At 46.7% G+C, this 12,752-nt stretch overlaps 2 protein-coding genes across 2 annotated transcripts; one reads left to right on the top strand and one right to left on the bottom strand.

Moving 5' to 3' along the window:
* The first annotated feature begins 17 nt into the window (after positions 1–17).
* On the top strand, positions 18–3,357 carry CATSPERH (catsper channel auxiliary subunit eta). Its single transcript, XM_077327182.1, has 3 exons — positions 18–270; positions 1,700–1,799; positions 2,582–3,357. Exons 1-3 carry the CDS (start codon positions 97–99, stop codon positions 2,659–2,661), a joined length of 354 nt encoding a protein of 117 aa, XP_077183297.1. The 5' UTR covers positions 18–96; the 3' UTR covers positions 2,662–3,357.
* On the bottom strand, positions 2,760–12,740 carry ZFPL1 (zinc finger protein like 1). The gene is made up of 8 exons (XM_077327156.1): positions 12,396–12,740; positions 11,198–11,336; positions 10,312–10,423; positions 10,004–10,197; positions 8,016–8,091; positions 6,986–7,162; positions 5,846–5,975; positions 2,760–4,605 (listed from the first exon to the last, which is right to left on the bottom strand). The coding sequence occupies exons 2-8, from the start codon at positions 11,297–11,299 to the stop codon at positions 4,419–4,421; spliced, it is 978 nt and encodes a 325-aa protein (XP_077183271.1). The 5' UTR covers positions 11,300–11,336; positions 12,396–12,740; the 3' UTR covers positions 2,760–4,418.
* Positions 12,741–12,752: the final 12 nt, after the last annotated feature.

Genomic DNA, 12,752 nt, shown 5'->3' with positions numbered 1-12,752 from the left:
AAGCCTTTGTAACAAGGAAGAGCAAAAGCTCGCCAGCTAGTAGCTTCTGCCCCTTAGCATATTAAAGTGACAGGTGACTACAAGAGGGTACTGAAGATGAGCTGGAAGGATCCATTTGTGACCATCACCTTTCCCAGCAAAGTTGTCCTCACGATCGCCTCCATCCTCCTGTTCATCATTCACACAGGCATCATCATTGGAGACCTGTATCATTTCCTTGGATCCCAGAGGGTGGATCTTATGAGTTTCCACTATACCATAACTCTGTTGGTAAACTTAATGCCCCTTTGCCTAAGTTGTATCTTGTGTGGGAGATATTCTCTTTGGGTTGTGGTCTTAGAATCCTGGCTGGGGATAGAACTCAAACTAGGGACTAGGCTAAGTGAAATAGTCACCCACAACAATCCCTTTACAAGGATTAAACAAATTAACTCCAGAACTGTATAAATGTATCTGATGAGGAACAATTTGAATCTTGTTGGTATCTAGGGTGCTACTGAACTCAAATCCTGCTAATAACATTTAGTATATCAATTATATAGTCTTTCAATTATTTGACATGTATTATCTTGTAACCCTGGTTAGTTCTTAGATGGGAGACCACCAAGGAATTCCAGGGTTGCTACATAGAGGAAGGCAATGGCAAATCACCTCTGAACCTCTCTTGCCTTGAAAACCTCACGAGTCACCGTAAGTCAACTGTGACTTGATAGCAAAACAAGACATTACTTTTACAAAAATCTTGTCAAGTAGGGCAGTTTTTGTGCATAAGTTGCAGACTGGAGGTGCTGAAAGCGTGCCTTGTCTAAGGCCACATACCTAGTGAGCCTGTGGCAGAAAAATATCTGAATCAGGGACATCTCGGCCTGTGGCTCCCTCTTTTAGGCAGTGCACTAAACCTTTAGTTCTTTAGTATTCTTAGTAGCCGCCGACTAAGTTCACAGAACAGTTAAGGTGGACAGCTTTGACCTACTGATGAAACTAAGATTCTAAATGATCTAAAACCAGGAGAGTGGTAGTGGTTGTTCCAGATTAATTCAAAATCAGAAGATGGAGGAGATATCTTAGAAATGCAGCATAGAATTGAAAAACAGCCTAGGAGAGTAGACAAGGTCTGAATTAGTGGCTGAAGATCAGAACGTACAATTTATTTAAAGCAATCGTAGGAGACAGAAAACTGGAGAGGGGAAAAGTGCTCCCCCCCCCCCCGTCTCCAAGAGCATGATCAGCCTCCTGAGCTCACTGCGAAGGTGAAGAGAGGAATATGCATATTTCTCAAGCTATGGAGGGAGGGCCACTGATAATAGGTTGGTGGGATTTCTAGTGGTGAATCAACCTGGTTGATATGTTGGTACACTGTTCCATGGGACCAGAAAAAGAATAATTCTCACCACTCTTCTCCTCCCCGCCCCCCCCCACCCCCAATGGCCAAGGAGAAAGGTACATTTTACTGAATGTTTCTCCTCTCCATTGAGTAACATTTTAAAGAAGGATAGCTTTTGGCCAGGGCAGTATAGTGAAGCCCGTTTAAACAATGGTAGGGGAAAGAAGAGAGCTAAGGGAAAACCTTGAGAAAGGTTTTCTCTACATTGAGAAAAAAATGTTCAGTATTTCTTGCTGCCAACGAACATCCACAGTCACACCCAAACCAGCTCTTTGAAACAAAGATTTTACATTGTCTTTTTTTTTTGTTCCGCAGTTCTCACAAGTGGTCAGCTTTTACTGGGCTCTGCTCGCAACCATCTACACCTTGCAAGCAGAAGACAGCGTGCTGATGTGCTTTGCTCTCACATCTTTTGGTGAGGACTTGCAATTTAAGGTGGGAGGGGGACACTGGAAGATAGCCAATCAAATCAGAAAGGAGGTGGAGCCATCACAATTATGAGACAGCCAGCAGCTACTGCAGTTAAAGATGTAGCAAGAAGCTAGAAAAGTCCCAATCTCACTGGACTTGCTCCACACCTTATTAGGAGGGAGTGCCCTGTCTCATTCAAAGAAAAAGACAAGCTATAAATAAGGTACCACAGGAGAAGCCAAGAGCTGCCTGGGCCAGTAATGTCCTGCCAGCGTCTTTCAAGACATATGGCTCTACTGCTCCTGAAAGCATTAAAATCTGTCTGCCTTGTTTCCCTTATCTGAAAGCGACTTTCTTCTTCCTTCAGACCTCTAGACTGCCTCTGCCTAAGCTAGGGGTGCTCACAGTGCAGTGTTCATCAACACCTTTCCTTTAGTAACATGGAGTGGCATCTAAGAAACCCAACAGATATATATTTCCTCTGCTGCAGGTCTTTTTTCCATTCACTGAAACTGAGTACATAATTAGGTGAATGTGTAACAGCACTGGGGACTGGGGAATCAGCCAAACCACTGGCCTGACCAGCCCAGCATCAACTCTCCAAGATCTTATGCATCCCTTATGAATCTCTTTCAACAGGAGATTCCAGCTGGAGTATTCTGAATGTCTGTCACAGAATGTCCCCCCCTCCAATTTTCCCAACTAGCTCAGAAGCAAGCTAGGATTTAGGAGCGTTGTCCTGCTGCTCGGAACCCATGACGTGATCGGTCTCTTCTTTCTGCCTAGCCATGAACTTTGCAGTCTTCATTCTCCGTTTCATCATGGAATATCTCACCATCGCCTACAGAGAGGAGCGTTACGAGTAGAGAATCACTCCAGAACATAAGAGGACTAAGCCGTTTCCCCCAAATCTGGGAAATGCCATTCCAATTTACCTCTAAGGAACAGAAGCAGCAGAAGGGGCTTGGGATTAGCCAACAGCGTTTAATAGAATTGCAACGTACAAGTCTATTGCTTTAATGTCTCACACAGTCTTGTGTTTCTACCAGGCCCTCCACAAACCGTATGCATCGAGGCAGTAAATAAAGCCACGCAGGCCTTTTTAGTGTTTTGCAACAGGTTAGAACAGAGGAATCACCCAGGACCTGCTGCAGGAGCTCAGGGGACACACATCCAGGCTCTCAACTGCTTTCCTCACAGTAGCATCTGCCACTTTAAAAGCAGGGACTTGGGTAACCGCTCTTCTCAGGAACCACTACATGAGGCCGGGAGGGGGGGAAGAGATGCGTGGAGGCCTGGAACAGAGAGGCTACCTGCACAGAAATCTCAAGGTCTGGCGGCCCATCGAAGGATTTCAGGGCACCTCAGACCACAAAAATAACTTGAAAACGCATGAACTCCTTAACCCCACCCTCCCCTGAAACAGTAAAATAAAAAGGAAAAAAATGTTACCAAGTTTGTAGAGATGCAGTCATTTCAGCCATGGATGTTGTACCATATTGGTATAATCAGCTACCCCCCCCCCACATCCTATCAAAAGGTCCACTGGGATAGATTTGGGACATACAAATGCTTCATTGGGGCTAGTAATGCAGCAGAAGGTATTGTGGACCTATAAAAGCAAGGCCACACCTACCCATATATTATGGCTGGGAGAAGTTCATTCATTGGTTGGTGTCCTTCTTAGCTGCAGAGGCCCCAGATAGACAAGCCTGAGGAGGCAGAGGTGTCTGCTACTGGTTCGGTAGCAGCCTGCTTCTTTTGGAACTGAAAAGAGACACTCAGGAATGATGCAAGACTGGCAAGTGTCTTGGTTTGGATAGCACCCATCTCTCAGTTGTAAGCACTCTCATACATGATCCAGGTCAGAGGAGGCACTCCGGGCATTCTTGGAACACAGGTGGCTTGTCCAATAATGGTCCAACTTAATAGAGGAGGAGGAGGAGGACCATCACCAGGGGAGCAAACGGCATCAAGCACTACTGCAGGCCTGGGGAAGTGAGCTGGGGAGGGATCCAACCCGTAACCTTCCATTAAAAATCTTTAACGCTATGTCAGGAAAAAAGCACACAAATAAACCTCCCAGCCCCCACAACCATTTAAGCTGAGAATATGGCCAAGAGACAGACACCTTCCCCACAATCGATGGAGGCCTGCGTGAACACAGCAGGAAGGTGCTCCAGGGAATGGAAGCAGGGAAAACAGGACCCACAACCTCTGTTCTCCGCTGCAGCACCAGAACAATCCACCAAGCAGAAGCAGCCCTCTCCGCTGGAAGTCCATCTGGTGGGCCTCCTCTGCTGCCCTCTGCTGCTCCTCTGCCAGTATCCCTAAAGCTACCAATTGCAGGCTCCAAAAGGGAAGGGTTCCCAAGCGCTGGATCCACAGTTGGACAAAAAGGAGAGGAGGAGGAAGACTGCCCCCCCTTCACTTAGGGCATCTTCCTTTAAGCTTCTGGGTGGACCTTGGAGGCTTCAGAGCCCAGCTGTGCTCTTCCAGGGAGGGAGGTTCACCTGGCTGCAGAGATTTTCCAGGGAGCCATCACCAGTTCAGTCTTCCCCAGGTAGCCACGAGCTCTGGAGCAGGGAAGGACACACCGCTGGGGTGGGGAAAGCTGCCCTACTCACTGCTGCCCGACCCGGATATGAGGGTTGAACATGGGGTCCAGGTTGGGGTCATTGTCAGCTGAGGCCCGGCCCAGCTTCATCATGATGATGATGAGCGTGAGGAAGCCGATCCCTCCGATCAGGAGCAGGATGAGGAACCTCTGCATCAAGGACCGCGGTTGCTTCCTGGAGCTGAAACGGTTCCTGCGAGGAGAAAGGAATACAAATGGTAATTGACACCCACCCTCAGCGTGGTGAGAACATCCATGGCATGGAAAGAGCTGAAGTCAGGTTGTGGCTTGAGACAGACGGAGCTTCTGTGAGGTCACAGAACGGCTGATCGTTCAAGCCCAGAAGATGACAGGGGCAGAATACTAAGAACCTGTAAAGGTAGAGGAACTGAATCCAAAAGGAAAAGCAGCAGTTGAATGTTACCTATGAAGCCGGACAGCTGAGATTTATTTTGTAAAATTAAATAATTTTACAATTATTTTACAAACCTAGGACTGGATAAATCTCAAGAAGATGCTGTGAAGGCAAAGGGGTGATTCTGTGAAGGTTCAAGGGGGTGGCAGGTTACAGCAGATGAGCGATAGGGATGTGAGTGTCCTGCATAGTGCAGGGGATTGGACTAGATGACCCAGGAGGTCCCTTCCAACTCTATTATGCTATGATTTTATACCACTTTTTGCTTTTTTTCATTTGCTTTTGGGTGTATTTCTACGAGAAATCTATGGTGTTTCTTTACATGGCCTGAGGTTTATTTAACACCAATTAGAAAGCATTTTAATATTCAATTGGGGCAATGATCTGCCTAGTCCAATACTGTCTGCTCTTACCTGCACCGGCTCCCCAAGGATCTTGCCAAACACTTTCTACCTGAGTGCATATAACTGAAGGTGCCAGGGAATGATCCCAAGGCATTCTGTTCCCTGCCACCATGCTGGTTTCTCCTCCTAGGTGCCCAGGCACTACCCAACATCGAAGAAATGCAAGGCTGTTCTGCAAGCAGGCAATCCAAGGTACAGGAGAGTAAGACAGAAATCAAAGCAGGCCACTGTTGCCACAGCAGGACCAGGTTTTCAGATGAAAAGCACAAAAATAGGGAAGGGTGAGTCTGTCACAGCTGTGGCTTAAGAAAGGGACAATTTTGCCCCGACTCAGTTTTCAGCCCCTCCTCACTGCTTTATGGTTCCTTTTGCTCCTTTCCCAGCTCCTCTCAGAGCAGCTGAGGCCAAGGTGCTCCGGGGTCAGACACAGGCTAGCCAGATCACTGTGCAACATTTTGCACAATTTATTCCAACAGTGGAACCACCTTGTACAGGATATGGAAAAGATGCATAACCGTGACTGGGAAGCAGCAATCTCCCAACAGAAGCCACAGTGGAGAGAAGCTTCTGCCATTCTGTCACCTTGAAAGTCGGCCGGGTTCCTCTGCACTTACTTAAGCAGCTGGGCCAGCCAGCTGAGAGCCGGACGCCGCCGGTACTTGTCTTCGTCGAAGTCTATGCGAGCATCAGAGGCTCGGCCGCCCCCGCCTTCTCGGGTGTCGTAAACTTTCCGTGGCGAGGAAGCTGCAAGGAAGGGAACAGATTATGGAATGGAGAGCAGAGGTGAAGAAAGCACCCCCCTAAAACACACTATGTATAATCCTCTTTGAGACATGCAAAAAGGCTCCATTCAGGCTGCACTCAGCTCCAGCCAAGGATGCCTCCCCAGAACTTTCAGCTTCCAGCTGCTTTTGATGAGACTATTGGAGGAGGGCAGGATGCAGCCCATGTGCTCCTCCACCATGTCCCATTTTTGAAAAGGCCACTCCTCTTTGCTCTTGGAGGTTGCTGGCTTTTGTTATGACACTGGCGGTGTGTGTGTGTGTAAACTACCCCTTATGGGGAGCCAAAGCAGCATACAAAGTTTACCACTCCTCCATTTCATCCTCACAATCATCCTGGGAGGTAGGTGAGTCTGAGTGGCCCAAGGTGACCCAGCCAGGTTTCACTACAGATGGGGGATGTGAACCTGGGCCTCCCATCTCCTAGGTCCAACCACTGTACCATACTGGATTTCATTGTGGAGACCATCTTCTCTCCACCAACTGGGTTGGGGCAGATCTCTCCAGTCCTGGTTTGCTTGCTCTGCAAGCCCTGTTGGCAACGGCTAAGGGCTCTTCCTCTCTCTGCTGCTTCTCGAGCGCTTCTCTAAATTGCTCAGTGTTCTGAATAACGCGGACTAGGACTGCTACAGCCCAGAAGAGTTCAAACTCTTTTACCATGAAGGCAGCTGTGGAACAGAACACTCACCTTTTACTTAAAGAAAGAGACCCAGCCAGATTCCAGAGAGCACAAGTGTCTGGTGGCACCACAAGGCTCACCAGCCAGTGTTGCTATATTAGGAGAGTGGATATGATCAACTGACCATCTTTCCCTTAGCCCTGTCCCCAAAATGAAAGGTTCAGGAGCCTCCCTTTAGCTCTGTAAGCACTCTTTGAGAGGCGACCCAGAATGCTTTGCAACTTTGCTACTGCGGGTCTGGAGGTGGCCGTGAGCCATTAATGGCTGCAGGGAGGCTCCACTCAGGGGCATACCTGCATTCATGGTGACTGGGTCTCCACCCAAGGCATTCATGCTGATGACCGTGTGCTGCTCCTGCAGGCCCCCGTTGTTCAGGCCTTGCTGCTGCTGGGAGGAGGGGAGGGCAGCGCTTGGGCTGTAGGCGAAGGTGGACTGGGCACTCTGCTGGCTGGCCTCCTCTGAGCTGAGGACTGGAGTGGAAAAGGAGAAAAGAGTAGCAACCTGGTTGGGGCTTGAGCCATAACACTATCTGGGTTCCTCTGAAGGCAAATTCCTAGCTCTTACTGGTGTTGAGATGCACTTTATATTTATACCCCGCCTCTCCCCGAAGGCTTGAGGCGGCTTACATAACCCCGTCCCCTAAAACCATAAAATGACAATAAAAACCAATAATTTACAGTAATTGTAACAGCGATGGCGTAATCTACTCATTTGCTCTCCGCATCCTCATCTACGGCGGGGGGTGACGCTCTCTACCGCCAGTTTGTGAGGGGGGGGAATATTCATGGATACTTACTCAAAACATCACACAGCACCATAAAAAAAATGGAAAGATGGCTTTATAATATAATCCACCCACCCCCTGCCCAAATACCCAAATCATCAAAGCAGTAGGGTTAATGAAGATTGATGACCAGGAAAATGAACGATCAAGAACATGTCAGACCAACTACAAAAAGCAAACTAAAACAAATACTTTTTACTCATCAACAGAACATCCCCAGACAATCACCCATAGCCAGCCCAGGGCAGCAAGCAAGAAGAGTCTGCTTCTTACAGAGGATAGTGACTGGTTTTAAACTCTGGGGCATATCCACACAGGGAAACACAGTCCTCAGTATACAAAGGGAACCATTCTGCGTTTAGAAAGCTTGATGAATTAGGCCTAGAAACATACTAGTAACGAAGGGGGTGGTTTTAATATAGGTATTATATGACCCTTAATAATTGATCAAGTATGTACTGCATGATCTGGAGTTTCCATGGTCAGGAAGTGATGCTTCTCCACTCTGTACAGCTTCTGGCTACCGTGATAAGACTCACCTGTAAAGCTGGACCAGTCGGTGTAGTCAGTGGTGTCCTGTGAATCTGTTTCTTGGATCACCTCAGCTTCATCAATCTGATGGAAAGAGAAACAAAGTCGAGGGGTGAGAAAGCAAAAGGACTCAGAGGGGACTCAAAGAAAACTCTGGAAGCAAGAAGACCAAGAGAGGCTGACACTGTTGCCCCAGCCAAAAGTCTGTGTCTTTGGCTAAAGTTCTTTACTTCATTGGTAGAGACGTGCCAAACCTGGAACTTAATTTCCATGGATATTTCCATCAGCCTGGAGCAATTAAATAACCACTAGGTGTTAATATTTCCAGAAATATTGAAACAATGTGGAAAAATGTAGTTAAAAAAATGAGAGTGGGAGGGAAGCCACTTGGGAGAAAAACAGAGAAATACATGATACTTAAATTTCTATCAAATCAAAACCTATTTTCCTGCTTTAAACATCATCTATATTAAAGCTGTGTCATTTGGCATGTCTGTCGAATATCCTAGTAATCCCTTAGCGTTCTAACAACAAAAATGCAAATATACCCAATATTTGAGAGACAATACACTCCATGCAACATTACTACATGTATTTTTGATTTGTGCAGTCTGAGATATCTGTATATTGCCAAACTTCATAACACTGATGATGCAGAAACCTAGTTATTAGGAAATATATAACATATTATAATCATCACTAACTGTTGTTAAAATTATTCACATTTAAACAATAAACGTAGCCTTAAAACTGTGTTGTATTTATATGCCATTCACACAGGAATCAGCATCTAATGTTGAAGATTGTCTCACATAACATTTTTCATGCTATGCATCTTAAGTGCATGAAACCTATCTTGAAAAGCATTAAAAAAAAAAAAAGAATAATAAGGGTTTTTTTTAGTGCTCCCCAAAATTTCTTTTATGAGGGGAAGAAGAAAAGGGGAATGGGCATAGGGATTCCATAGGGATTTCTCTCATCCACCCCAAACCACAGATCATATATTTCTCCCTCTCCCAATTAAGAGCTTTTCCCTCCAGTTTTATGAATTCACACAAAATTTAAAAAATATTGTAATTCTTAAGTTGTGGACACATTTGGAACATTATGCATAGTTCTGATCACCCACTTTCAGCTATAAAACTGACAAAATAAAGGGAACCAAAATGACACAAAGGTCAGAGCATCTCTTCTTTGCAGAAAGGCTGAAGTACTTGGGGCATTTAATTGTAGAATGGGGGAAGGTCTTGGGGAAAGGTCTTGGTGATAACAGAGAGCTTTTTTCCATCTCGGTATTGGAAGCTGGATTTGTCCAGTGAAACTGACTGGCAACTTATCCAAGGTAGATAAAAGAAGATATTTTGTACAACATACCATTAACATATACTGGTCAAATTGCTTCTCGATGGGATCAGACAAATTCATGAAAGAATGTTCTGTTCAAAGCAATGAGCCATAATGGCTAAATATAAAACCAATAGTTTCAGAAGCAGTGCACTGCTGAATACCTGTTAGCTGAGGGACAAACTAGCAGGCAAGGATGATGCTGCTCTACTGTGACTTGGGAGCCTCCTAGAAGCATTTAGCAAATAACAAGATGATGCTTCTTTTAGAACAATCCTGCCGAGCTCTTCTTCTATGCTCCCCGCTAGGGCACAATTAAGACACTTATTTGTAAATGTGCACTTTCTGTCTTGACAGAGCCCCATGGATATTTGTGACATTCCTACCTGGCAGCCATTGTCCTTCCCACCATGCTACCCTTACTCCTTGCAATATTATGCTGTTCATAAGTTCAATTTCTTGTACTATATACAGGTCTGATGAACACATACACACAGCCGCCCCTTTTAAATTCAAGGACCATGCAAGCTGTGCCTTGCAGCCACGGTTATACAACGGATTAAGATCAATGTAAACAAAACAACCATTATTTAAAAAAGGCTTCCATCAACATTCCTCTGCTCCGAAGTGTACCGACAGATATGTCTCTTACCAGTGGGAGCCCAAGACCAGCCCGAGCCCAGTTGACTGTTGACAGCTTCTCTCGCAGCACCGATGCCACTGGACTGACCAGGTTGGCAGAGGGGAAGATGGGGGCCTTGCAGCTGGGGCACTGATAGCCTGCGGGGGCAGTGTTTGGGGGTAGCTGATTTGCCATCTCATTGAGGCAAGACCAGTGAAAGAGATCTGCAGAGAAGGGGAGATGGGTTGTTAGGGAGACTCCTAAAAAAAGCAAAGGGGTTTCAAATTTCCTCTGAGAACTGTATACATCTGCAAATAGCTGACAAAGGGATTACTGACCATAACACACAAGCCGAACTGTCTCTTTGGTGGAGAGAAGGGTATTGCACAGCCGGCAATTGGGATTGTAATCGCTGTCCTGAAGCCATTGGAGGTACGACTGGACAATGCACTGAAAGAGAGATGGACATTTGGTGGTGAGCCTGTGGCAACATATGGCACCTGCCCCTGATGCAGCTTTAGTACCTCTATTTAAATAGGTTTTCAGAAAGCCTCAGTCCAAGATCCTGAAAACTCACAGCCAGACAGATGAGGCAATATTAAGACTATATGAACAGAGTTCAGATTTTTTTTAAAATTCACAAGCCCCTACTACAAAATGGCCAGCTGGAATAAGAATTTTTACCAAAAGCTGGCAGAACTAAACAACTGTAAACAACTCAAACCCTTTCTGTTTGAGTTTTTCACAAAAGTACACTGGTGAAGACCTCAATTGAAACAGCAAGACAGACTCAAAACACATAGCTGCAGAAAAGGCCAGACTCTGATTTAAGCATCAGTCCCATGCAATTCTCTCCCATCAGCCAGATTTCCCAAGGTGGCCATAACTATCCCCTCATGTCTGAAAGTAATGCTGACCCCTCATTGGTGAGAAACTCTACCCCTGAGTGGTCACTAGAAACATGCATCAAGGATAGGGGAATTATAGCAAGGATACTAGATAAAAAGACACCAGAGTGCTGGAAGAAAGTTTAAATATCAGTAACCCATACAATCTCTTGGAATTGCTCCAGTGCCAAGAGATGGACCAGGTGTCATATTACTCTGGAGTTTAGTTTCTCACATTGTTTTTATCTGATGAAAGCCATCTTGAAGATCATGTGACTGTAAAACAGGTTATAAATCAACCCCATCCCTTTGTGCCCAGACCAGCAGTAGCATTTACCTTGGCATGGTTAGCAACAATACAGCTTTCACAGACATTCACCCGGTGCTCAAAGCAGAACAAGTTGGTGACCTTCCTTTTGGGGCATTTACAGAGCCCCATGGTAGTGTGCAGAGTGACAATTCAGGATCCAAATGAGCTAGACAGGGTAAGAAAACACAGAAAGGGGGTTTATAATCCTACCTAGGACAGGGACATTTCCTTAACATGCCTCCTGCAGTAAGAGGCATTGCATCCAGACTACAAAATGCACCCCCTGCCTGAGCACTAGTTCTTCTGTATTCCTTGCCAGAGTTGGGAATCCACACAGATTAGCCTACCCTCCCAGGCACTTTAATCAAAGCCTTCATAGCTCCACCATTCTTTTAATTTCTTCCTCTGGTATGGCTCCTGCACTTTTATGGATGGATCAAATGGGCAAACAGAAAGATGTACTGAAGGGAAAGCAGGTTCTGGAAACCTTCTGCCTCTTGAGCAGTTGTCAAAGGTTAAGGAAGGCACAATGACGGGAATGGCCCATGCACACTTACTTAGGAATAAGAAGAAGAAGAAGAAGAAGAAGAGTTGGTTCTTATATGCCGCTTTTCCCTACCCGAAGGAGGCTCAAAGCGGCTTACAGTCGCCTTCACATTCCTCTCCCCACAACAGACACCCTGTGGGGTGGGTGAGGCTGAGAGAGCCCTGATATCACTGCTCGGTCAGAACAATTTTATCAGTGCCGTGGCGAGCCCAAGGTCACCCAGCTGGATGCATGTGGGGGAGCGCAGAATCGAACCCGGCATGCCAGATTAGAAGTCCGCACTCCTAACCACTACACCAAACCATAGGTATGCTTGTAACTACATAACATTATCAGCAAGCCATACACAGGATTAGTCCCTATGACAAACAAGTGGCAGGCACCTGAAGTAGAATCCAGGCATCCTCACGACACCTCCATGCATTCCAGCCCTACTATGTGGAAACAAGTGTGGCAGCATTTTCATAGAGACACCCGCTTGAAGCATTGCGCTTAAAGGATTAAGCCTGAGGTATCTCAGGAATCTTTCTGCTGCCTCTCCACCCCTGCCCAAAGAGAATAAGTGCCCCACCCGCCAGACCCATCAGCGGAAGTCCACTGACAATGTGAGCATCTGGAAGGGCGACCTCTCTAAAGAGGCGTCCTGGGGGCAGCAGCTTCCTTCCTTCCGCTCCTCACCTGCGCCTGTTTGCCTCCTCTCTGCAGGAACCCAGGCCGTGCAGGCCCTCGGTCTTCGCCGGCTTCTTGCCTTCTGCCCACAAAGCTACACTTCCTAGGAAGCCTCAAAAAGGCCGGAGAGGGTTAGATGGGGTGGGGGCGGTGGCTTTTTTGACCCTTGGCTCAACTGCCACGTCTCTTCCGGGAAAGTCGCGCTGCGATGGCGTCATGCACGGCCGCGGCGCCCGAGAGGAAAACAACATATGACGGTAGCTCTCCAGATGTCTATCGACTGCACTTCCCATGAGCCCCGGCCAACACTGGGACATCTGGAGAGCCACCGTTTGCCGCCCCCCCCCCCGAGACAGAGAGGCAAAC

The sequence above is a fragment of the Paroedura picta genome, chromosome 1 (genome assembly GCF_049243985.1).
Source record: "Paroedura picta isolate Pp20150507F chromosome 1, Ppicta_v3.0, whole genome shotgun sequence".
Classification (NCBI taxonomy): domain Eukaryota; kingdom Metazoa; phylum Chordata; class Lepidosauria; order Squamata; family Gekkonidae; genus Paroedura; species Paroedura picta.
This window is presented reverse-complemented; position numbering and strand designations above follow the sequence as displayed.